The following is a 24,360-nucleotide window of genomic DNA, read 5'->3' as shown; positions in this document are numbered from 1 at the left end:
AGACAATAAATCAAATAAATAGATAGTTATACATCAACACAATGAAAAAGATATTTTGCCTCAAAGTCACTAATCTTCTTAGTGGAGATTATAAACAAATATTGATTATAAATATTTTTTACCTTGCTGTCCTCAAAAAACTAGAGGGCAAAGAAGAGGAACGGAAAGTTACTCCAGTTTGGAAGAAGAGGAGCAATAGCTGACCACACGTTCTTATTTCTTATATTTCAGAAAAGCTACAGGTACAGAATGCATTAAAATACACATGTATATATATTTCACCCATCTTCAAATTTTAAAAGAGTAAGAAAAACGTAATTTTTCTTGCATTTAAAAAGTGTGGGTCTCCTTGAACAAAGCTAACTCTGGCGTGTTAGAAATGTGAATGTTCAAAAGCGTTCCTGGGTCATTGGCTGTTCTGAATCAGAGTTACAACCCTTTCAGTTTTGTTGGGTTTTGTTCACTGCTTTATGGGGGGTGGGGGGTTAAGTAGACAAAGGCTGAAAAATTTATTTATTAATTTAATCCTTTACCAATAATCTGTTAGTTTTGTTTACATGTGCATAGCCTGGGAAAGCATGTGCGACGCCATCCCTCTTTGTGTTGTTACTGAAAGCGCACAGAGGAGGTCAGGATTGTACTGATGCCCCAAAATATGTGACTTTGCAGGTGAATGCCTTCTAGCATTTTAATTTACTGGAAAATTTGTCTTGGTCTCATTCTAGTTGAACATTTTTATCTGTATTATAAAATTCCTTTCTTGTTTTTGATACTTGTTTTCAATCAGAGCCCTCCAAAACGAATAATTTAGTAATATTTTTTTTGCAGTGTTGGTACATAACCTGATTTAGCTTGGCTCCTAGGAATCACAATGAATATTTTGTTGACCTTTCTTTTATCCTTCATTTTGTTTTCTTATTTTTCTCAGTCCTATTCCCCCACCCCTTTCAGAGGGTTGTCACGGGCATATGTTCACTAGGATTACGCAGTGGCAGTTCTCTTTCAGGTTTTAAAATAGGCAATTATTCTTCTGAATTTACTTCTCGGGGCAGAAGAGGATGCATTGTGTCCTGAAATGTTATGATTTTGACAGCACCGCATTTTGAACCTAGACTTCTAGGAGTATTTTTTACCTAACTCATTTGTGCTCCCTCTGATGTCCCCTGATGTATTTTGAGACATATAGTACTACCAGAGAGCAAAATTTCTGTGTTGGAAAGCAACAGGTCAAAGTAATGATAAGGCAGAGGAGAAAAGAGAGGAAAAGAAAAGTATGCTTCCGTAGGTTTTGTACTCCCCTTATCTTCTTTAAGGTGGATAACTACACCACCGTTTCCTTTATTAATCTGACAGAGAACCTGTTTGTGCTCTAAGGGGTCTGATCTAGGAAAGCACTGAAATAAGTACGTAACTGTCAGCAAGTATGAAGCCCTATTTGCTACTCTGAGCAACTATGACTAGTAGCACTACACAGTGACATTAAGAGAGAGTTTAAAAGAAAAAAAAGGAAAGAAAGACGTTCCTACATAAGCTACCTCGTACCGTCCTGGGATTGTAGTAGCAGTCTGAGTTAAAGTGGTATAAAATAAAAACATGGCTCAAGTGCACTGTGCATGCAGTCCAAAGGAACAAAATATACGTTTGTAGGATTTATCTGAAAATACTATGCTTAAAATGTTTAACATTGATGAAAGTATATTCAAAATAATAAAAAAAACCTGGCGGTTGTGAAGATGTGAAGAACGCAAAACATGAGTAAGGTGTATTTGGAAGTATATTAAGCATGGGGATACTTCAGCTAGCACAGGGACACAGAAATATTGGTAGGTAATGGTTCAGCACAGGAAATCAGTACCTAACCTCTGCGTCTGCAGGAATTAATACCCGAAGGCAGTATCTGAACTTCTTTGTGTCCTCCCAGGGTAATATATTCATATCTGAAATAATTCCAATTTGTACAAACATTGCACAAGTACCAAAATTCTCAATGTGAAAGTGACAATATATATTCCATCCCTGACTCTGATATGCTTGGTGAACTTGCATCTAACCTTTTCATAGCCCCTTCCACGTAGAAGAAACTTTCTCCGAACATCTGCAAAGCAAATGCCTTATGAAAACTCTCCTAAAAATTCCACCTATCCACTGACAACAGTTTGGTTGCTAACATGCTGAAGCCATGTCTATAAGACTGACTAATATAGCCATATTGTTTCCATGTCCTCCCCATATGTGTGTCTGCAGCCATCTGTTTTCTCTTGGCTTACACTGTTAAGTCCTTTAGAGAAGCGGGTTTTTTCTTTATATTTGTACGGCACCCAGCAGAGTGAGGTCTTGGTCTTGATGAGAGCCCATGAGTGACACCATTAATAATAGATAAGTCAAATTGGTAAATTAAATAAGTCAAAATTTTGTTTTAAATTCCACCGTCTGTAATTCATTGTTCAAAACCAGTCGTTTACGGTTTAAATGTCACCATATGCTGTAGACTATTCTGTGGCTGGCATAGATCATAAAAAAATTATGGGGGTGTCAACCAACATTCAGCTGTCAGGGGTTCAAGATTAAAAGGTTAAATTTTGTATTTAATTGATAAATTAAAAAATGAAAACCAAATGAATTCTCACAAAATGGAAGCAGTAACCACTGCTTTTTACTCCAGGGAAATTTGCATAAAATTAAATGTGAAGGCAATTTATGCCATGCGTCTGAATCTTATTTGACATGCAAAGTGCCACCAGTATCCAAAAGGTGTACTCTATGTGTATATTTTATGAATAGGGACTTAAGTACTGGTAAGAGCCTTAGCAAGTCCCTGGCTTCAGGATTTCCCTACATCAATCTTATTTTTCCCATTATTTTCCTCTAAATGTTTCAATACCTCATCAGAATTGTTTTCTAATTTACCCTGCCAGTTTGCCAAGAGCTCAGGGGATGTTTCCTTAGTGCTCTTATTGGGAATACTGAAAGAATTGAAAATGTGACTGGGTAAATTCATATAAGAAAAGTCCAAGGGCTATTAACTACAAAAAAACTCCACCACTAGTTCTAGATATCCCTGATCAGCACATCTGTGTAGCCTGGGAGAGTATTCTGGGCAATACCATTACATCTTTAGATCATGACATACTTTTTTCTTTACGCTTTACCCAGCCCATCATTGAGCAGCATCAGACGCGATACCAGGAAGACTGGGCTGTGCTTTCAACACACTTCTGTCACATTTTGTGTTATGTTTTTAGCTGCAGCATTATTGCTTAAACATCTTAAATACTTTCAAATGCTCTTCACTTTGAAGGTACTTGCTTTTCTCCTGCACTTAACACTTGGTGGTGCTGCCAAGTTAATTCATATTCAGAAGGATTCAGCTTTAAGATGAATGGAGTTTTGCCATTCTAAGTGTTCGTGAACGAAATATATTTTTGTATATATATTTTTTTTTTTTTTTGGCTAAATAAATAAATTTTTGGCTAAATCAAAAACATTGATTTTTTATTTTGGGTAGTTATTTAAATGATTGATTTTTGGTTTGTGGTCAGCTGGTTAACCCTTGAGAGCAGTAGCTGAATGAGTTTGAATCACTGTTCACATGTTTCTGTTAGTGTGTGTGTCAGGTCACCTGAAAGGTCGGTTTCTCAAAGAAGCAGAAACCATAATGTTTTTCTCTTGACTTGCATTTAGTCTGTTCCAAAAATTTATAAGTCTCTGTTCATGCATAAGAGGGATCAAAGCAGCACTGCTATTTGTACATTTTGTATATTTGTATATTTTGTATATTTGGACATATGTTTTTGTAAGCCTTTGACAACAGAGTTTACTCTTCCTCGAGCTTCTACATGAGTAAAACAGACAAAAATACAATTTTTCTTCCATTTCCTGAACAGTAGGACTGAAAACTAAATGTTAGTATGAAAGAAAGATGTTAGATCCCTGATTTTGTACATTCATATTCCCTGTTTTGCAGCCCTTATACTTCTGTGTTAAGCTACACGTTGTGTATTTGGGAGAAAACTTGTTTAAACTGATAAAAACAAGGTTGAGAAAGAATGGCTTCTGCCAAAACTCTATTTCGTCAGACCTTGGCTTGTGTGGGATGCTAAATTCAGTGCCCTTACCCCTGTCCGCAAGCCTTATTGCAACTTGTAAAGTGAAGAGCTGTAAAAGGGTAGGATTCCAATGTCAAAACTGTAAAACTTTCTGTAATGTGTTCTCGAAGGTGCTGACCACTTTCAGTTAGTCACAGCTGTTTTTCTGAAACAGTAAAATTTGATGAAAAACGAGGTATGGTAGAGGCATTGCTGATCTCATTATAAGCTCAGGAGAGAAGGAAGGGTATAAAAAATTTATTTCCATAGCTGTCTTTGTAAAGGTGAGAAGATCGATGAAAGGAAAGGTGATAAAAAGGGAAGAGCGAACTTTGGACAAATGGAGAGCACCAAAACTGTATAGAATGGGGACAAAATAGCAAAGAAATGGCAAATAATTAATCATAAAGGAATTAGCTTTCATGGCAAAAGAAAAAAGGAAATGTAACAATGTAAGCAAAGTTCTGGGTGTGGAAAAGAAGAAAGATGAATACGAGAAACATAAATATAAGTCAGTTTTTTTTGGAAATTCAGTCTTGCCACAAGAAGGAAACGAGTTGGAGATGTGTATATGGAGGTACTCAAATAGAGTCTTGCTTTGACTGGAAACATAAATACTAGCCTGCTTTACATTGGTAGTGAAATGTAAATCAATGTTGCAGCACAAATAACCTACTTCCTTTTCATTCTCATACTCACTTCAGGATGTTACTAATCATCTGGAAGGCTCTACATCATGTGAAATGTTGAAGGTGTGAAAAAGTTTTTTGAGGATGCTGTGACGAAATTTTCAGAAAGTATTGTTAAGTTGGTTTTCTGCAAGACTGCATCATTAAATTCGCACGTCTTGGTCTCCCTGCTGTTTGATTTGGTTTTCTTCCTCATAATGCAGCTCCCAATATTAGAAAATGTTGAGCTTATAGGCTTTATAGGACATGTTCTTTGGTAGTTGACATTGATTTTTTATTTTGGGTAGTTATTTAAATGATTGATTTTTGGTTTGTGGTCAGCTGGTTAACCCTTGAGAGCAGTAGCTGAATGAGTTTGAATCACTGTTCACATGTTTCTGTTAGTGTGTGTGTCAGGTCAGCTGAAAGGTCGGTTTCTCAAGGAAGCAGAAACCATAATGTTTTTCTCTTGACTTGCATTTAGTCTGTTCCAAGAATTTATAAGTCTCTGTTCATGCATAAGAGGGATCAAAGCAGCACTGCTATTTGTACACAAAATAAAAATGGTATCCAGGGTACTCACTGCCTCTGCACAATGAAACATAAAAGTTGGCAGTTAGCGAAAAGCTCAGTGAATACTGTCTGGACAAGAATCGAGAGCATCCGCACAGAACTGGCGATAAATCAGCTGTTTCGTCTATTACTGCTAAAGACTATTACTTTAGAACACTGGAAAAAAAATGTTGGTTTTTTTATGAGGGACTTTGTGATTTTGCTGATTAACTTTACAAAACATTAAAACATTCATAATCTGCAGAACAAATTTAAGAAGATACTGTGAAAAGATTAGTCTTAGAAATGTTGTTTAGAAGTGACCCCTGCTGAAGCTGCTACTTGAAGCAGCTAACATTGGATCAGGTCAGTGACTTTGAAGAGAAACTTCTATGAGAAACCTCTTCCAGTGTTGCACTGCTCTTCTGATGAATATTTTCCTAATGGACAATTTGAACCTTCTGAGGGGCAATTTTTTGGCCATGGTCCCTTCTGTATCATCTGTTACTGCTGGGAAGAGTTTGATTCTTTGTGGCTCCATATAGTTGCAGGCTCCCAGCAGATTCCCCTTAGCTTCCTCTTCACCAAAATAAACAAGCTTCCTCAGCCTCTCCTCTAGACTGGTAACCATCATAGTAGCCCTGCACTGGACCCTCTCCAGTTTCTCAACATCCTTCTCGAAATGGAGCCCAAAACATTATTCAAGGTGAGGGCTCATGAGCACTGAGTAGAGGCGGGTAATGACTTTCCTGGATCTGCTGACCACATTCCTCCTGTATGTAGCCCAGTGCACTGTTTAAACTATTCATGATGAGAGCACTTTGTTAGTTCATATTCAACTCAGCAGCCACTGTAGCCTCCAGATCATTTTCAGCAGGCCTGACAAATAGCAAGTTCCTTCCTTGCCTGTGCTGATGCATTGGGGTTTTTCTCCCCAGCTGCAGAATTTTGCACTTATTGAAGCTTCTAAAACAGAGACCTACAAAAAGGTTTCTTTTGCCTGGGCTTCCAGTGTCTCATAGTGTTTCTGAATTGAAGTTCTACCAGTCAGCACAGCAGTCATGTCTCCCCATTTTGCATCATCTGAAAATCTACTGAGTGTACATTCTGTCTGCTCATACGGGCTGTTGATGAAGACACTGAGCAGTATCTCCATAGCAGTCCATTGGTTACTGTGCACATTTCCAGCCACCCAACTGGACATCAAGCCATTGACTCTACTGTTTGAGCTTGGGGTCTGACCAACTTTCAGTCCACCTACAATCCTTTCATTCAGTCCTTACTTTCTCATATTATAAACGATGATGCTTTTGAAAATAAACGTCAAAAGCGTAACTAAAGCAAAAATATATTGCATTCACTCCTCTCCCTTCATCTGCATGGCCCATCATTTCATCATAGCGGGCAACCAGATTGGGAAGGCACGATTTGCTCTTGGTAAATCCTTGTTGACTTTTCTTGATTATTGTCTTGTCCTTTACATGTTGGGAATTGATTCCAAGAGGACATGCTCCACGATTTTTCCAAGGACTAAGGTGAGGCCAGCCATCATCTAGTTTCTTAGATCCTCATTCTCACTTTTCTTTAATAAGGATGTAAAATTAATGTTTCTCCAGTCACCAAGGATGTCCTGTAATAGCAGTGATTTTTTATGGATGATAGCTAGTGGTGTTGCAATCACATCATCAGCTTTTTCAGCACCCACGGGTGTATCCCATGTGGTCCCATGTATTTGAACACATGCTGCTTCCTCAGGTATTCACCAACCTATTGCCCCCACACACACACTCTTAGCCATCCCTCTCCTTCCCAAATTGTGCATGCAGAGGTCTGGGAGCAGACTTGGCCTAAAAAGCAAGAAGCAAAAAATGGTATTGAGTTCTGTAGTCTTTTCTGTGTCATCTGTCATTATCTTATCTCCCCTAGTAAGCAATAGACCTACATTTTCTTTGAACTTCCTCTTGTGGCTCATACTTGTAAAATTCCTTCTTGTTACCCTTTAATGTCCCCCATTAATTTTAGGTCCACATGAGTTTTATCCTTTCTAGTTTTGTTCCTGTGCCCAAACAATGATTGTGTGCTTGTCCTTTGTTTCCTGTCATTGTTTCCACATTTGCTCTCTGTTTCCATCATTTCCATCTCCATGTGTGCTTTTCCCATTTTAGTTCATTAAGAAGCTCCTTACTCTGCCAAGTGGACCTTCTGCATACCTTGTGTGCTGCTTTCTCATGTATTTCTGGGTTAGGTCTGTGTTCAGTGACAGACAAAGTCCTCCCCATTAGATTAGCAAGTCTATTCACAAAGTTGTTCTTCCCTCTCTTTGCCAGGTAGACCTATTCTATAAGTTGTCTTTTCTCATCAAATTGGGTGCCACAAGCAAAATAACTGAAGCCCAGATAGTGCCACCAAATATATAGGATACATCTGCTGGCTTTTCCCTTTTGCCGTAGAATTAAGGAGAAACACCACCAGGATTCCTGTCCCCTTCACCCTTGCTTAGGAGCCCAACAGTCACTTTTGAACTGGAATGGTTTCACATCACTATGTCATTGGTGTATGCATTGAATAAGCAGAAAAGAAGTCAGAACATTAGGTGACCCCAAACAGTCTTTTGGCAACACCACAAATTGAGGCTCCATGCAAGCAAGAAACCTCCCTGGTCAATGAGTTTGGCTGTAAGAGAGTCACCAACCACTCACTGTCACTCATCGCTTTCGCTCGGTTGTGTTCTGTTATGGTGTCCAATCTGGATTCTTCCTTTGAGGGAGCTGCTACTGGACAGCCCTCCTGCTGCCAGAATTCACAAGCTTCCATAGCATCGTAGAACGGTTTAGGTTGGAAGGGTCCTTAAGGTTTATGTAGTTCCAACCCTGCCTGGCATGGGCAGGGACACCTTCCACCAGACCAGGCTGCTCAAAGCCCCATCCAGCCTGGCCTTGAACACTTCCAGGGATGGGGCATCCACAACTTCCACTTTCCATCTTCTTCTCACTGTGTCTTGCCTTGGTTGCACCTTCCCTGTCTGTTGCATAAGCTTTTATACCTTGAAAGATCCTCTCAATCACCAGTTTATCACCGCTAATTCAATAAAACACACTTGCCTCTTCTTGCAGCTCCTCACCTGCTGCTGCGGCAACTACAGCAGAGCAAACCTTCCTCCAGGGACATCACCCACAGGGGTCCATCTGCACAGAGGTTGCCACAGCACTGCCGGTGACAGCAGGGGCAGGTTTTGGTTATGTCTGGTAGCAGGTCATCACCATTTGGGTGTTGTCGTCGTATGCAGACAGCACATCCAGGTCTCTCATGTGTCAAGTGCCAAGTGAACTGTCTTGCTCATTTGCACATCCCACTGGCAGCGCTCCTTGGTGCCCTTCCTGAGGGTGCCAGATAAGTCAGGAACTCCAAGTGTGTTCATTCAGCTTTGTGCAAGAGTTCCCACTTGGCAGGAAAACTCTTGCACTGTCTGTGAGTTCCTGGCCACGGCACCCTCCTTTGTGAGTGATGGGTCTGCTGAACTTTTCTGATGCCCATGCTGAATCCTAACCAGCTGAAAGAACGGTGGATGTAGTTTACTCAGCACCAGTCTCCCTTGCCAAATGAAAAGGTACTGTTGTATGGCTGAAAAGTTCCGTTTCAGAATCTGCCCAAGTGGATAGAGGTGTCCAAAAGCATTTTAAAATCAATTTACTGCTGTTCTGATCCATGAATAAGAAAAAAAAAACAGTCTTGGAAACATAGAAATATTTATTACCAGAAGTTAAATTTGCTTATTCAGTTGTAGGAGATAAACTGGGTTTCAATTACTGGCTAATGATTTTAGAATTTGATTATGTTACTTTTATGGTAAAATACTCAGCTATTGTCACCTGCCCCTATCTTCCAGCTGCACTTGCAGTGCACTGGCAATTTAAACTTTACGGTAGGTTGTTTCTTGCAGTCACTAGCTGCACGTGTTAGGAAAAGGTCTTCTGCAGCAACATTTCTTGAATAGAAATAGGAATGCAGATAGGCGTGTATAAACTGTGACGGAACTGCAGGCTTTGAAAGAGATTAGTCTTTCAGCAGCTATAAATTGGCAATATAAAATCAATCCCTTTGAGGCTTAAGCAGTCAAAGTATAAAATTGAGTAAAGTAAGGTGAGGGTGTATTAATTTAAGGAAATATCAAAGAAAAAAATGTTTGATGTCTGTAGATTGTAAGTGTGAGGTTAAAGTGTGTAGGGAAAGTGATATTGGTGGATCTTGCAAAATGCTACAGTTAAATTTATTTATCAATTGCTTTTGGATATATGCTATGTTAGTGCAAAGTTTCCTTTGCTTGGCTCCGACTCAGTTTCTGATGGAGATTAAGATCACTTGTACCTTTAAATCATGATTGATTCATTTTCTTTATTCTTGCTGATCAGTTTTGTATTTTTTTCATTTGAAATGTAATTCGTACTGTAATGTTCAGCAATCTCCATCAAACATGAGTATGAAAGAACTGCAAAACTCCTAAGAAAAACACAGGGCTAAAAAGTTACTCTGCCTTTATCTGCTTGAATTCAATTGCATAATTAAACAAACAAAAAACTGCTCAATACTGTATGTGACAGTACTAATTCCTTTAAAGGAGTTTTAATAAAGGAGTGGTGAACTTTCTCTGCAGTATGGTCTTCAAAGCCGAGACTGGATGCATAAGTAAACTGGAAAAGAAAGGACTTCAAAGAGAAATTCTTAGTTGAGGTAGTTCCCATTGCTTATACGGGGCATGTGGCTAGATAGTAATGGTTCTCCTGGGCCTTAAAATCAATAATCCTTTTTTTTAAATTCATATTTTACATTACACTTGATGCCCATTTATTAAACATAACTTAATAATTTAGAGTATCCACTTTACACTATGTGAGCTGAGAATAGTTTTCGCTTAAATATTACATAAGACGCTGTGTGGAATTGCAGTTGGCTGGGCGGTTTTCTTATACAAATAGAGCGTGATGTGCTACACAATTAAATACGCCAAATTATATGGCAGCAATGCATCCTTGAGGTATGGCATTAGGTCTCATGAAATATATGCCTTGAAATAAAAAAATAAAATTTTTCTGAGGTTTCAAAGGAATAGCTGTGGAAATTACTCTGCCGGAAACGAGAATTTTTCTCATTTGGTGAGTTTTTTCAGCCATTGCTGTGGTACCACGTTTGCACAAGCTAAACCAGGTAGCTAATCTTTAAAAGAAATACGACTTGTTAACCCTTTTTGGATCAATGTAGCAGATTTTTATTAAACTCTTTAGAAGGTAAAAGGCTAGTATTAATAAACACTGAAACATTAAAACCAAACCCTATTTCCATGAAATGATAAAAGAATTTAAAAGTCTTTTGATAAATACTGTTGGAAGGTGATTCTTTTCATTTCCAAAATTTTCTCAAGAGCAAAGGCAAAGGAAAAATTAGAAGATGTCTAAGCATGTCAAGGGTTAGCTTCCCAATTTTACTGTGTATCATAAAAAGGTGGGTTTTAATGCTAATAACCTCTTAATTGCAGGAGGAGGAATTGGAGGCCCAGATTTCATTTCTACAAGGGCAACTAAACGACTTGGAAGCCATGTGCAAATATTGCGCGAAGATGATGAACACACATCTCGGTAAGTGTAGTACCCCGTATTAACCTGTAAATCTTTGCAAAGGCTCTTTTCATGTATGTATTAGAACTAAAATAATATTTATGTAGTACAGTGCATATTCTTTTAGACGCCATGAAGAAGATGGAATTGACGTACCCAGTTGTTCTATCAGATGCTGCCAACCACTGCATCTTTATACTGTCATACTTTTAAACTTGGGAATATGATAGCCACTGGTGATACTAAAAAAAAGAGTAGATGCATTTTGGCACAGATGCTCTTTGTCTGTTCCTGAGATTTCTTGTATTGTAAGAGACACGCTGGAGCTCACAGCATGTGAGCTTACACTCTCTTAAGTTCGTTTGCTCGTCCCAGAATGATACTCGATGAGTGCAGTGACAGCTGTATAAAATTCGTATGCTTTCATTAAATGTAGCATCTTCACAACCTATGTTGATCACCTTCCGTATGTAAAAATGTGTTACTATAGGCCGACTAGTTTGTAATATTTTGCTCAAACCAGGAGAAATATAGTAAGATAGAAGTCAATACATTGGGACCAGAATCAGCAAAGACTCCAATCTAAAATTCAACTTACGTATTGCCAAGACAAATCAGAGAAAGTAAACAAAAAGCTTCAATCAATTCAGGTGTAAATATGCTTAGCTATGCTTTGCATTTTTAAACTGTGTTGAACTGAACTCCAAAAGTTAGTATATTTAGTTATGTGAAAAAGCACTGCTGTTAAGAAATCAGGGCACAACTGCAGTAACTTTACAGTTTATTTATAGCCTGCAAAATCTAAGCAAAATAAATTAAAGTTGAATATTTCAGTGGGTAAAACTAAGTATATGATATCTAAGTTTGCCAGGTCAAAAAGATCAGATGTGAAAGCCATATTATACTTGTATTTTCATATTTTTTTACGCGAGTGTTTTAGCAGCCACTGTTATGAGCCTAGGAAAAGCTATAAATATTGTGTTATTTGAAAGTTTGGAATCACAGCCTTCAAAAGCCAAGTGTAAACCTCTAACCCCAACAGCTTTAGTCTGATGTATTGTATTGCTTCTTTGAGGGTACATGAGCAATGATGAGATAAGGCATAAATTATTACCTGCTGAAATGATGGGGGAAAGATTACTGTGTCAAGAAGAAGAGCTGAAGTCTCTTTCTGTTAGGAAAGAAGACAAGGAGTGTTTAGCAAGGGCATCAGTTCAAGTACAAGCATAAGCATTTCACCAGCTATGGCTCTGGACTAGAGATCAGAATAAGCCCAGACAAAGACACTTGAAGTAGTCTGCCTTTCAGCACTGTATCCATGAAATGAAAGCAAAAGATTTGTGATAATATCCCAGTGTTAAATTATTTTTCCTAATTACATTAGAAACAAAAACACTTCGGGCCAGTAGTCTCCTGAGAGCATCGTGGAGCGGTTTGTTACCCTCGCAGGACAGGGAAAGCCATCCCCTATACAGCTTTGGCCCCAGGGGTGCACCAGGTGCATCGTGGCACCCCTGCAGCGCCTTCACAGCCTTCCAGCCTAGTTTTTTCTAAGTCCTGCTCCCTGTACTTCTTCACAATATTCCTGCAAGTCTTGTCAACATCATGGGCTATTAACTTTGTAAATTTGGGTTACACTAATGTGTTTAAATCCTATAGAGATTAACGGTTATGCCCGATAAACAGAGCATAAGAGAGACTGAGATACCACCAGCCCTCACAGCTTCTGCACTTGTAGCAAACTGATGAGGTTAGGTATCCCCAAATCAGCCAGCAGGCGATCCACGGGAAGGCAGGTAAAAAACCCCACCAGGATTCTTGCTGGTCTGACCTGTGCGAAATCCTTTCTGACCTGAAATCTGTCTATAACATTCATCCTGGTGAACATTCCAGCAAGCTGTCCAAGAAAACGGATTCTTTATAGCATCCCCGAACTCCTGCTGAGGATTATCTCCAGTGTCCATCCACTGCTCAGGGCTTCAGGGAATGGCAGCAAAATAAAACGCAGAGCGTATCTGGTCATTTCTGGGTTAAGGGAAAAGTTAGCAGGGGCTGCTACTGCACCCAGTCTGATTCTCCCCCAGGTATCTCCTACTTAATTGCTTCATTTCAGAGACCACAGAAAGCTAACGATGAGTTATATCACTCCCCTTGTAATCTGTCAGGACACTTAACTTCAAGGATGTTACTTCTTCCTGGGAGGCAGAATTTTTCTGACTTCATCACACAGCTTTTGGCTCTTGTAGCATTCTTGATAGCAAGGTTGAAAATCCTCATTTAGTTTACCTATACACAGTGATTAAGCAATCTCTCTGCACTCTCTTTGCTAGGTACGACACTTTCAGATTCATTTTATAGGGGTTGCCTTTTAGATCTAATCATTTCTGTGGTCTTCCTTTGAATTCTTCAGGGTTTTCATACGCCTTTTGAAGTGGGTTAATCATATCAGGATATGCTGTACCAGCACTGGGCTTAGCAATGTGGTTACTTAGCAAAGGGAAGGTCATCTCGCTACTCTCATGTGGCATTCCTCCTTTTAAACATTTTTAATGCAGCATCACATTAGTGCTCTTTGGTACAGTGATATGTTGAGGTGATAATCCATTATGACCTTTAAAATGCGGTGAATCACAGCTTTCTAAACAGAGGATTTTATCCTGTATGTAAAATCAGGAAATGTTTATTTCTAGGTGTGTTCTTTGCATTTGATTATAGTAAAATTCACTTCTTTTCATTTGGCTTTTTAGCTGAATAATTCAGGTAATTCTGCAAAGTACTCCGTTTTCTTCTACTACTCTAACAGAAGACTTAGCCATCATACATCTAATAGTTGTCTGAATTATTGATAAAAACATACTGATATGTAAAATTTGACGACCCTTCCAGAACTAATTCCTTTAACAAAGGAGTTAGACAACATTTTAAAGAATTATCAACAAGTCAGTCTTTAGTCTAAGACCTGCCTTTTAAATTGTATAAGGTTTAAGATTCTTATTTAAAAGAAAAAAAAAGCACTTTTTTTTTTTTAGACTGATATTTTAAACATTTTTTTCAGACATTATTATTCAACCAATATTCTTTTTTCCTGTATTGACTGCATTATATTTGCAGGTCACTTTTTAACAAAACAGTATTAATTCAAGCTTATAAAAATGCATATCCAGTGACTGTTCACCACAGAGTTATTTAATTGGCTCTATAAATTAGCACGTCAAACAATTGTAGAATGCTTTTTTTGTAGTTTCCAGTGAAACAATTCAGGATTTTTTGCCTGTCTTTTCTCAGGTTCTTTCCCGTACAAGGGGGATCCTGATGACGGTCAGGGGCAGTTACTTCATGACAGAGATGTCACGTGTTGTAGCTCAGAAATGAACAAAATAACCATCAAATCATCTATTCTGGTTTGAATCTCTAGTAATTTATAATCTATTTATATCAAATCAAATTATACCATGTATATTTTTATATGATATCTTTTAAGGAAATAAGTTTGTTTAGTTAAAAACTTGGGCAGGATTCCTCTCTTTGCCATATAATGATATCACATTTCTTTACCAAGGAGGTTGTATTTCTATAGGTTTCAGCAGATATCTGCTAATGCTGCATTTCCTTTGCATGGAGCATGAGGAAAGACCAGAGGGATGGAACACCAGTTTTTATTTTGTTCATATATTCAAAGATGCTTTCATTAAATGTTTATCTCCTTCCGTAAATAAACCACACAGTGTACCACACAGCAACGACATAATTAACTGCTTATAATATCAAGGGATGTTACCATGGGGATGAATGATGGTTCCGAAGTATTGCTACTTAGAGCTATGTGTAGAAATTAGAAGTAGGTTTTTGATGATGAAAATGGAGGAAAGTCATTCTGGGACCTTTGTCTCCTTCTTAGGGCTGTGCATTAGAAAGAGCTTTACTTTTCTTCCCCCTCTCCCGTAACCATTGAAGAACTGCTGAGGTAGAATGCCTTTTAGTCCCTCCAAGGACAAATGTTGAAATTTTTATACGTAAAATGGCCAGACAGGAAAGCTGATTTTACTTCTCTTCCCACCCTTTTTCACAAGCATGTCATAGCTTTCAAAAAAAAAAAAAATTCTGTGTTCAATTTTACCATTAATGAAATGAAGATACATTCAATCTCGGAAGCCTGTCCTGCGGCTTTGTTCGCAATATAAATGCAGAATATTGCTCAGCTGATTCTGAAAAAGTATAGTTGCCATAGCTATTACTGCTCCAAAATCATCACAGCTACATTTTCTGGATGTTACTTTTCACATACACTGGGCTTTTTCAGGAAATAATATTGTCCCTGGTGCATTCTGTATTATGGTAATGCTCTTCAGCATTTTTCTTTCTGTGAGGTACTTTTCTGTTAGTGCACATAAATACCTCAAGGCTCAATGGTTCAGAAAGCCGTAATACACCAGTTAAGTATTACAATATTATAACCTGTCATAACGTTATTTACTTCTTGAAGAATTTTGATTGTTTCCTCCCTTCTTCCACTATGTGGAAAGAAAAGCATCAAGGTAGCAAGTGCATTCAGAAGAATATTTTCGCTGGTAAATGTGACCTCTGTCTGATGTCTTAGAGCAGATCATGAATAATTTGTTTAAGAGACACACTGCCAAACATTGCTCAAAAGGCCCCACGGTATCTGCTGGAAAGCTTCTTACTCATCCTTCACATTTGACGTGGAAATGAGTTGGAGGTGTTAGTCCTCCATGAAGTCAATCTGGAGGGTGTCAAAGAGCAAAGCTTCATTATGTCCCAGGCTCAAACCAACACAGCGCTGTTAAATGGCAGTTCAAGTGACACCAGTTAATGACACTGCCATCTGACACCATCTTCTGGTTTAATGTCTTTAGGGTTTGGAACATGTCGGCACTGGCACAGGGTTAAAGCACAGCCTCTTAACAAAAAGTAAATCAAAACCCTAGACAAGTATCAATCCTCCATAGGCAAGTACTAATATGAGAGATTGTGAAGGATGTTTATGAGGTTGCCAGTTTTGTTCCAGAGAGAAAAGTGCTGAATTTTAAAATGTCGTCTGTTTAAAAGGGACAGGAACCAATCCATCACTGTTCTCTGAGACAGAAGAACTTCCCATTTGTTTCCAAGAGAGACCCAGTTTCAGACCTCCAAGCATGTGAAAGTTTACCAAATCATTACACGTGTAGTACAGGAAGTCCTTTTCACAAGAGGCAATTTAAAGGAACATTGGTTCAGTATTAACTTGGATATGGGGATCTTTATATAGAAACTATTCTTTTCTGATGGGCAATTTATCAGGTTATGAAAGTAGAGAAACTAAGGTCATTCCACACTTGCTTTCGCTTAAGGGCAGCACTATGTAAATGCAGAAGGTTGCTTCCCCAGCTAGCTGAGATTCAGAAGCAATTTAGCTGCTTTCTCACAGCATAGAGCCTCAGCTAATAAGCCCTGCGGACTCATACCAGCTCTGCAAAGAGTTAGCTCACAGGGTTCTGCACAGCACCCTAGAAATATGTGCAAAGGTACCCAATTATACAGAAGAAACACACATCTGCCTGGTTTTATTAAATTCATCTTCATACTGGTACTGCTAAACTTGACCCAGCTGCTAGAGAGACACTCAGGTGGGTCTCAGACATACACTGCTCAATATCCAGGTTTTTAAATCACTTCTTGTCTTGGAGGCAACTTCACAAAAACCTCTCAGCTCTGACCCGCATCTAGTAAGTTCATGCTTAAGTGTACTGGCTGCATTAAGCCAAAGCAAGTAAATCCTTCTCTGAGCTACCCGTACAGGGCTGGTTGGGTTGTCCTTATGGAGCATTTTCTAATGTGACTTCTGCTGTCTGTAGTATGTTGCTATGCCCTTCACCAGTATTCCAGTACCTCTCTGCCCTTCCAGCGTGGATTATGGAAAACATGTGGGAAGGTGAAGTTTTCATCCCCCATTCTTCTGCACACCACCAGCATTCTGACACTGGAATGACATGCCAGCTCTTGGCTTTCGTAGGTAGCCTGTAGATAACTCTACTTATTTACAAAATGCCCAGAAGTTATGGCATCACAGTAACAAAAAAAATGAAAGCTAGTTTTTTGGATGGGATCACAGGACGTGTCCCTGCCACAGCCATCTGGCAATGCTGGCAGTCATGAGATTGTTACACTTATGCTGCCTGACATCTCCCAGACAAATATTATTTGGAAGACTTATTAAACACGGTTCAAACCCACCCTTTCACTGCAATTATTGCAAACGCCATGAACAAGGAAGGAAAAATATAAAAATAGAGGAGTAAATACTTACAGGATATAGTTGCTAGTAAAATTTTAGTTATTGTGTGCAATAGCACCTTTAAAGGCTTAATTAGACTGACTTTATCCATCCCTCTTTTAACAGTCAATGCAATTGTTGCAAGGATGCATTTCATTATAAAGATCATTTGCAGTGCGGGAGGGAGAGGAGAAAATTGACTTAATTGCTCACTATTTAGGGGCTGATATATTGCCCCAATATAGATCTGGATGCAGTACTTGTAAACTGTATGCGAGATAGTACTGAATTCTTGTTTTATGTATCATGTGATGAGATGAAAGGTTATGACATTTTTGTAAGGATAAAATGGAATGGAAATTATTCTGCTGCCCTGGCTTGAAATGAAATACTTTAGCATTTGTTGGGAAAGCAAGTGCATTAAATGAGTTCTCTCATGCTTGGGACATAAATAAAATAATACATAGTTTATAAACCCAGTGTGATTAGAAATGCTGTAAGTAAAAAAGGCCACATCAAACACAGCCCCGTGAGTCTAAGGGGACTGCTCCTTTGGTTAAGGATAACAATGTAAAATAACCTATAAAAACACCTTGTAAATAAAGAACATCATTAACAAATTTATTAAACTGAACATGGGAATGGTTACCGGGAAACAAATATTTGTTGTAAAGCATGTCTTTCAGACTCTCACTTCTGGTTATGGTGTATATATATATATGTATGTAGGAAGAATAAAAGTGTAATTCTTCATACCCCATGAATTTTAACCATTTTTTTGTCCCTTGAGGGTAACTCTTAAGGTCAAAAACACACCGTTCAACTGAGAGAGAGCTGCTTTCTTTCTACAACAAATGTGCTAGTCCTGAAAGTCCAACTGTGGTAGGCACCTACAGACATTTTCATTCCAGTAGTCTGGATGAAAAGGAGATTAAAATAATGAATTTTACACGCGCCATTGTTAACTAATAAACAGCTTTCCCTGCAACTTTCAGTGAATTCCTGTCACAATATTTACTTCCATTGGCCTCTTGCTTCCTTCCATTTGTGTGCTGAACATCTCCCTACTGCTGACGGCCCCTCACAATCCACCCTCTCCTTCCCAGCATCTCTTAGGCATTGGTTTCTCTTCTGATGTCAGCTTTAGAGGAAGAAAACCTTGGCAGAAGCTAAATTCTGGCATGACTGAATTATTTTCCCATTATTTTTGTAAAGGTCTTTGGCATTATTATAGCTGAACCTTACCATAGTTGCTGGTTTGCATATTATTACGTTGTTCAGGATCCACCTTTAATTTAAATCATTATAGCTATGTTGAAACCAACCAGGTGAGCAGGAGCATATATGATACATTTCTTTCACTCTTCACACTTTGTTGAGCCTCTCATGGTCATCCATCATGTTCAGAATACACGGCATCTTTATAGGAAGGGCACAGAGCAACTTGAATGAATGATCCCAGACAACTGTTTTCGCTGAAGTAGGTAGATGGACCAGGTGATGTGGAAAAGTCCCCATCTTCAGAACAGTGCAGCAGCATGACTCAAAACTATATCAAGGTAGCAAACAGAAAATCAGTATATATGTCCAATCTGTGCAAGACATTCAAAAGTGCAGGGAAAAAAATAAGGCAAACAGGAAAATGGCTTTCCTTTAACATGCATTTCTAATTATTTTTATTGATGTCAACGTAACCACACTTCATGGCTTGGGTGACTTGCTTTTCAGTTATTATCCAGGCACAAATCCAGCTCTACTGTCAGTAATCCAGTCCTAAGGACTTCTGAATAAGTGATACAAATATATCTCAGGACTCACAATATCTTTTTTTTTTTTTTTGCTAGTTTAAGTCAAAGCTAGTGTAAATTACAGTCTCTTCCACTAAACACATTCATTTATTTCTGACCCCAAGCTTCTCGGGCAATAAAACAGAAATTGCAGTCATCTTACACAAAACCCAAATACACTCCACGGATACTTAAAGAAGTCTTTATTAGCAAAACACTGATGTTAGGAGTACTGCCCCATCTCCTTGTCGCATGTCTGAGACTAGTCAATTCAGATTGGACGTTAGGAAGAAGTTCTTCACCATGAGGGTGGTGAGACACTGGAACACATTGCCCAGAGAAGTTGTGGATGCCCCATCCCTGGAAGTTTTTAAGGCCAGGCTGGATGGGGCTTTGAGCAACCTGGTCTAGTGGGAGGTGTCCCTGCCCATGGCAGGGGGGTTGGAACTAGATGATCTTTAAGGTCCCTTCCAACCCGAACCATCCTATGATTCTATGTTCTTCTGTTACAGAAATGCATAGGTTGGAAACAAAAGTTTGTAATGAACAGAGAGAATACAGTTAATAGACTGAGATTTCTAAAATGAAGAAATAACTACAGGGTAATCGTAATAATCATAAAAGTCTCAAAAAAAATTACCAAAAAAAAGTTATGCAATGCATGTAAGTAATTAATACAAAATAGTTTGAATGATACAGTGAGGTTATAAATCACTCCCATTCCTTCTTCCCTGCCTCCTGAAGATGGTGCTTCAAGTAAGTGCCTTTGCTATATCAACCTCTACCCTTAAAGAGAACCGAAAAAGCCTATAATTGAAGTCAGGATCCATACTTTCTTTGTGTATGCTACTTGAAAACTGAAAGTGCGCATGTATTGGGTTTGCCTGGCAAAGAGCAACAGAGACAATGCGTGATGAACTGACCACAACCCCCATTCCTCCTCCCCCGGCACTGCTCGGGGGTAGGAGGTAGGGAAATTGGGAGTGAAGTTGAGCCTGGAAAGAAGGGAAGGGTGAGGGAAGATGTTTTTAAGATTTGGGTTTAATTCTCATTACTCTAGTCTGATTTGATTGGTAATAAATTAAACTCATTTCCTCAAGTCAAGTCTGTTTTGCCCGTGACAGTAATTGGTGAGTGATCTCCCTGTCCTTAATCTCAACCCACGAGCCTTTCGTTATATTTTCTCTCCCCTGTCCAGTTGAGGAGGGGAGTGATAGAGCAGCTTTGCTGGGCACCTGGCATCCAGCCAGGGTCAACCCACCACAGCTTGTTTCAAACTGCATATTCCTTCCTCATAAAGAGTAGTCTTTAATTTTGATGCTTTAGCTTTTCTTACAGGCTGGAATAGCTGTAGGAAGCATTCTATTTACTGAGCAGCAGCCACAATAGTTTCATTAGTAACATGCATTGGATATATATATTATCTCCTGTCACTATCAACTGCCTTCACAGATGCTCAGTTTACCTCAGAAAAGACAAAAGCTACCCAAGACTTAAGTCATGGGTACTCTGTAGATTTTAATCTGAAGTAAGTTGCAACATCCCTTTTTTCTGAATGGCAGCACAATTTCACCAGCTTCATAGCACAGAAAACTGTTGATGTTTTTTAATTGAGAAATGTAAACTAACCTTTTGCATGCAATATTTTAACCAATAATTGTCCAGTATATTGCTGTTTACATAGGCAAAACTTGCACATATTGAAATCAACACACACCCTCAATACAAGTTATTCGGTTATGGTTATCTAATATAAATTACCCAGGTAAATATTTAAACAATTTAATGTTGATGTACCTGGTCTAAAATGTAGAAGTTGTCTGAGGAGTTACGCTACATTCTTTGACACTCAATCTTTCAAGAATAAAGTATGCAACAGTAGCCCTTTATAAGAAAGCCTCTACGGTGGAAAAGAGCATAAAATGCAACAGGGTGTACTTATCTTAGACACAGAAATAACCAGATGCATAATGCTTCAACACCACACGAGTTTCTCCACAGAAGTCAAACACTAAAGCTAACTGGAATGAAATAATTTGTATTCTTAATTGTTTCTGTAAGTCCTCACCGTAAGCAATTGGGTTGACGGCACAGTAGAAACTGAAAACTGCAACAGTGATTTTCATACAGATAAGGAGAACTCTAAACAATGATCAATTAAAGAAAAATACACGGTGATATATTCAGAATTATTTATTAACACAGGTTGAGAAACATAATTCTCTACTGGTGAAAATGATCTCATAGAAAGCGTTAAAAACAGCTTTCACAGTTTGTTGTCATTTATACCATATATGACATGCATCATAGAAAATCCCTTAAGAATGTTTTAAATAGAATTTTGGGCATTTATGGATGGTTGCTTTCAAAACTCTCAGTCTATCCAGGTTTTTATGTAGAATTTACCACAACAGTATTTGAGTAAATCATTCTGCTTGTAAAATCAGGAACAGTTTTAATGAGTTCAGCCATACAAGTAGAAAAGAGTACATTTTAGAAATTTCTACATGATCTACAATAACTATCTTTTGCACAACCATGGCAATTTTAAGGTGTAATGTCTGTGATCCATTGCAGCATCACAGAATCAGAGAATACCGGGTTGGAAGGGACCTCAAGGATTATCTGGCCCAACCCTTCTTGGCAAAAGCACGGTCTACACAAGATGGCCCAGCATCTTGTCCATCTGAATCTTGAAAGTGTCCAATGTTGGGGAATCCAACGCTTCCCTGGGGAGATTATTCCAATGGCTGATTGTTCTCAGTGTGAAAAATTTTCCTCTTGTGTCCAATCGGGATCTCCCTAGGAGTAACTTACATCCATTACCCATTGTCATTTCCATGTGACTCCTTGGAAAAAGGGTGTCTTCATTTTCTTTGTAGCCACCCTTTAAATACTGGAACATGGTGATAAAGTGTCTCCTAAGCCTTCTTTTCTCAAGCCAAAACAAACCCAGTTCTCTCAGCCTTTCCTCATATGGCAGGCTTCCCAGTCCCTTGATCGTCTTGCTGGCCCTTCTCTGGACCCTCTCCAGCCTGTCCCTATCTTTTTTATATAGCGTGGACCAAAACCGAACACAGTACTCCAGGTGTGGCCTGACAATCTGTTTTCTCATTCTGGCACTGTTGATTGTTCACAAATCATTGATCAGGAACTAGTAGCAGAAAGGTAGCGTTCATAATAAAGCTTGCAGCTGTTTCGAGTTAGCTCCTCTCAGCAGGAGCCATTTTCCTGGGAAGGCCCCACAGCGACTGGCTTAAAATAGAAATCATTAGGAGAGAGATGCACTGCAAAAAGGCAGCAGTACAGGAGAAAACAAAGAACCTAAGAGAACAAGGGCGTTAAAGTTATCCCCGGGTTCAGTTTTCTCCACATCTGTCTGATTTTGTGTCAGTATAAAGTTAAGTCCGCGTTGTGCCTTCGGCCCACAGGGCTGTAGCTCTGCCTATCTGCCACTTCCCTGGTGGAAGGGAAGAGGTGCAGGTCAGTCTTCTAGATGGATGGGCATGAAGGGATGCCTGAGAGGACCTTGTCTGTGACAGACTGGTTTTCCCAATAATGCCACTACCTGTCATCACTCTGAGTGGGTTTCTTGCAGAATCTGTGTTAAATGCATGCAAAATTTTCTGTGAAAGTTGGTTTGCTTAATAAGCGTCTAAAAAAATTAGGCCAAGCATCCCAGCTTTTCCACATTCAGAGAGGAAATTTGGTCCGTAAGTCTAATAGTTTCTGAACAGCCCCTTTCCCTGGCTACGGAACTTAGCAGTGACTGCACACACCATCATGCAATATGTAGCAGTTCAGTCATCAAAGAGCATAAGCCTTCTCTAATTTTCCTGCTAGGAGCTGCTGTGGATTATTTTCCTCTTTCATCTTTGTACAGAGCATGATAGCATATCTTCAGTTTAAGTTTTAGAAATTAGAGAAAGGAAATAGAAATCCTGATTTTTTTAAAAAATCAGTGCAGTGAGTTTGCATGCAAGCTTATTTACAATTTAGGATAACTGTAAGAGCAAGAAATGGAAAGTACATTTCATGTTAAATCTTCATCTGTTTCAACTAGCCTGTTTCTACCCAAATCACTGCTAGATACATTGTTTCTCTATACTTTGTAGAAAAGAAAAAGAGAAATGCAATCATCTACGTATTGTTCCTCTGTAGTTATAGTTGGCTTTAAAGTATATCAGGCAGCTGATCACAGTCTCGCTAAGCAAATAGTTATTGATTTACTGGTCTAGTATCTATCAAACTTAAATGAATCTGCTCATTTGACAATAACTACACAAAATTAATTCTAATCAATTACATAAAAGACATCCATTAAGTTATGAGTCTTCTTCAAGGGCAGCTGTAATAAGGGGTAGTATTGCTGACTTCTGAAGAGAACAGCTGATTTTATAGCTCCAGTATTTCTGAGGCTTGGTCTAGAGTACAGTTAGGGTATGACAGTTCATTTTGTGAAGCTGTGTGAGGTTTATTTGTGCTATGTTGAAAGAAATCCAGATCATGTAAAGTGTCTGTCTGCGATCTCCTACATCTCAGTGCACTGCTCTGACCACCAGGTGATGGGTTGCAAGATTAACTTTTGTTTTCCTCTGGCAAGAACTTCACTGAAACAGAAGTGTTTTGTTTTTCTGCAGAAAACATTTCGCATCAGCTAAATGAAATCTTGCTGAAGGGGAAAAAAAAAATGTAGCCAGAAATATTTGACCTTAGTCTTAGTCTTCTAAGTACCATAGGATTTTGTTAACTTTTGAATGACAACAACTATCCCAATGAGATAGATATTTATAGCATATACTCAAACTGGACTTGGTTTTAAGTAATGTAGAAATCACATAATCAGTTTTTTTGATTCATTGTATCAATGTTTGTTTTCGGTTCCAAATTGATATCTGCATTTCAAAAAGATGTTTGTTATTTTATAAAATTATGTTAATTAAAGCTGTGAGGTACTGATATAGAGTATCAGATAAGGAAAAAATCAATATATGGCCATTTCGTTTATATACACAAAACATATCTCTCAAAATATAGTAATATCTCCTATGAAGGAAGAACAATTACTTGATGTAAAAGTCCTTCAGCGAGCAATATGCTATCATGGAATCATAGAATCATAGAATAGTTTGGGTTGGAAGGGACCTTTAAAGATCATCTAGTCCAACCCCTGTGCCATGAGCAGGGACATCTTCAACTAGATCAGGTTGTTCAGAGTCCTGTCGAACCTGACCTTGAATGTTTCCAGGTATGGGGCGTCTCCCACCTCTCTGGACAACCTGTTCCAGTGTTTCACCACCCTCATCATAAAAAAATTCTTCTTTATATCTAGTCTAAATCTACGCTCTTTTAGTTGAAAAACATTACCATTACCAAAAACATTACCAT

At 38.6% G+C, this 24,360-nt stretch overlaps 1 protein-coding gene across 7 annotated transcripts in view; it reads left to right on the top strand.

Annotated features, from left to right (window-relative positions):
• The window catches only part of TBC1D5 (TBC1 domain family member 5), a 320,349-nt gene that overhangs the window by 282,229 nt on the left and 13,760 nt on the right, over window positions 1–24,360 (top strand). For 4 of the 7 annotated variants that reach the window (XM_074574990.1, XM_074574987.1, XM_074574991.1 and 1 more), the window contains one exon: window positions 10,836–10,935. In XM_074574990.1, coding sequence (XP_074431091.1) covers window positions 10,836–10,935 — 100 coding nt within the window. Of the gene's footprint in view, window positions 1–6,807; window positions 6,841–10,835; window positions 10,936–24,360 lie in introns of all 7 variants that reach the window. The other 3 variants (XM_074574989.1, XM_074574985.1, XM_074574986.1) reach the window with 1 other exon arrangement.

This window comes from Larus michahellis, chromosome 2 (genome assembly GCF_964199755.1).
Source record: "Larus michahellis chromosome 2, bLarMic1.1, whole genome shotgun sequence".
Lineage (NCBI taxonomy): Eukaryota > Metazoa > Chordata > Aves > Charadriiformes > Laridae > Larus > Larus michahellis.
The sequence above is the reverse complement of the archived record's forward strand: the minus strand, read 5'-3'. Positions and strand labels throughout refer to the sequence as shown.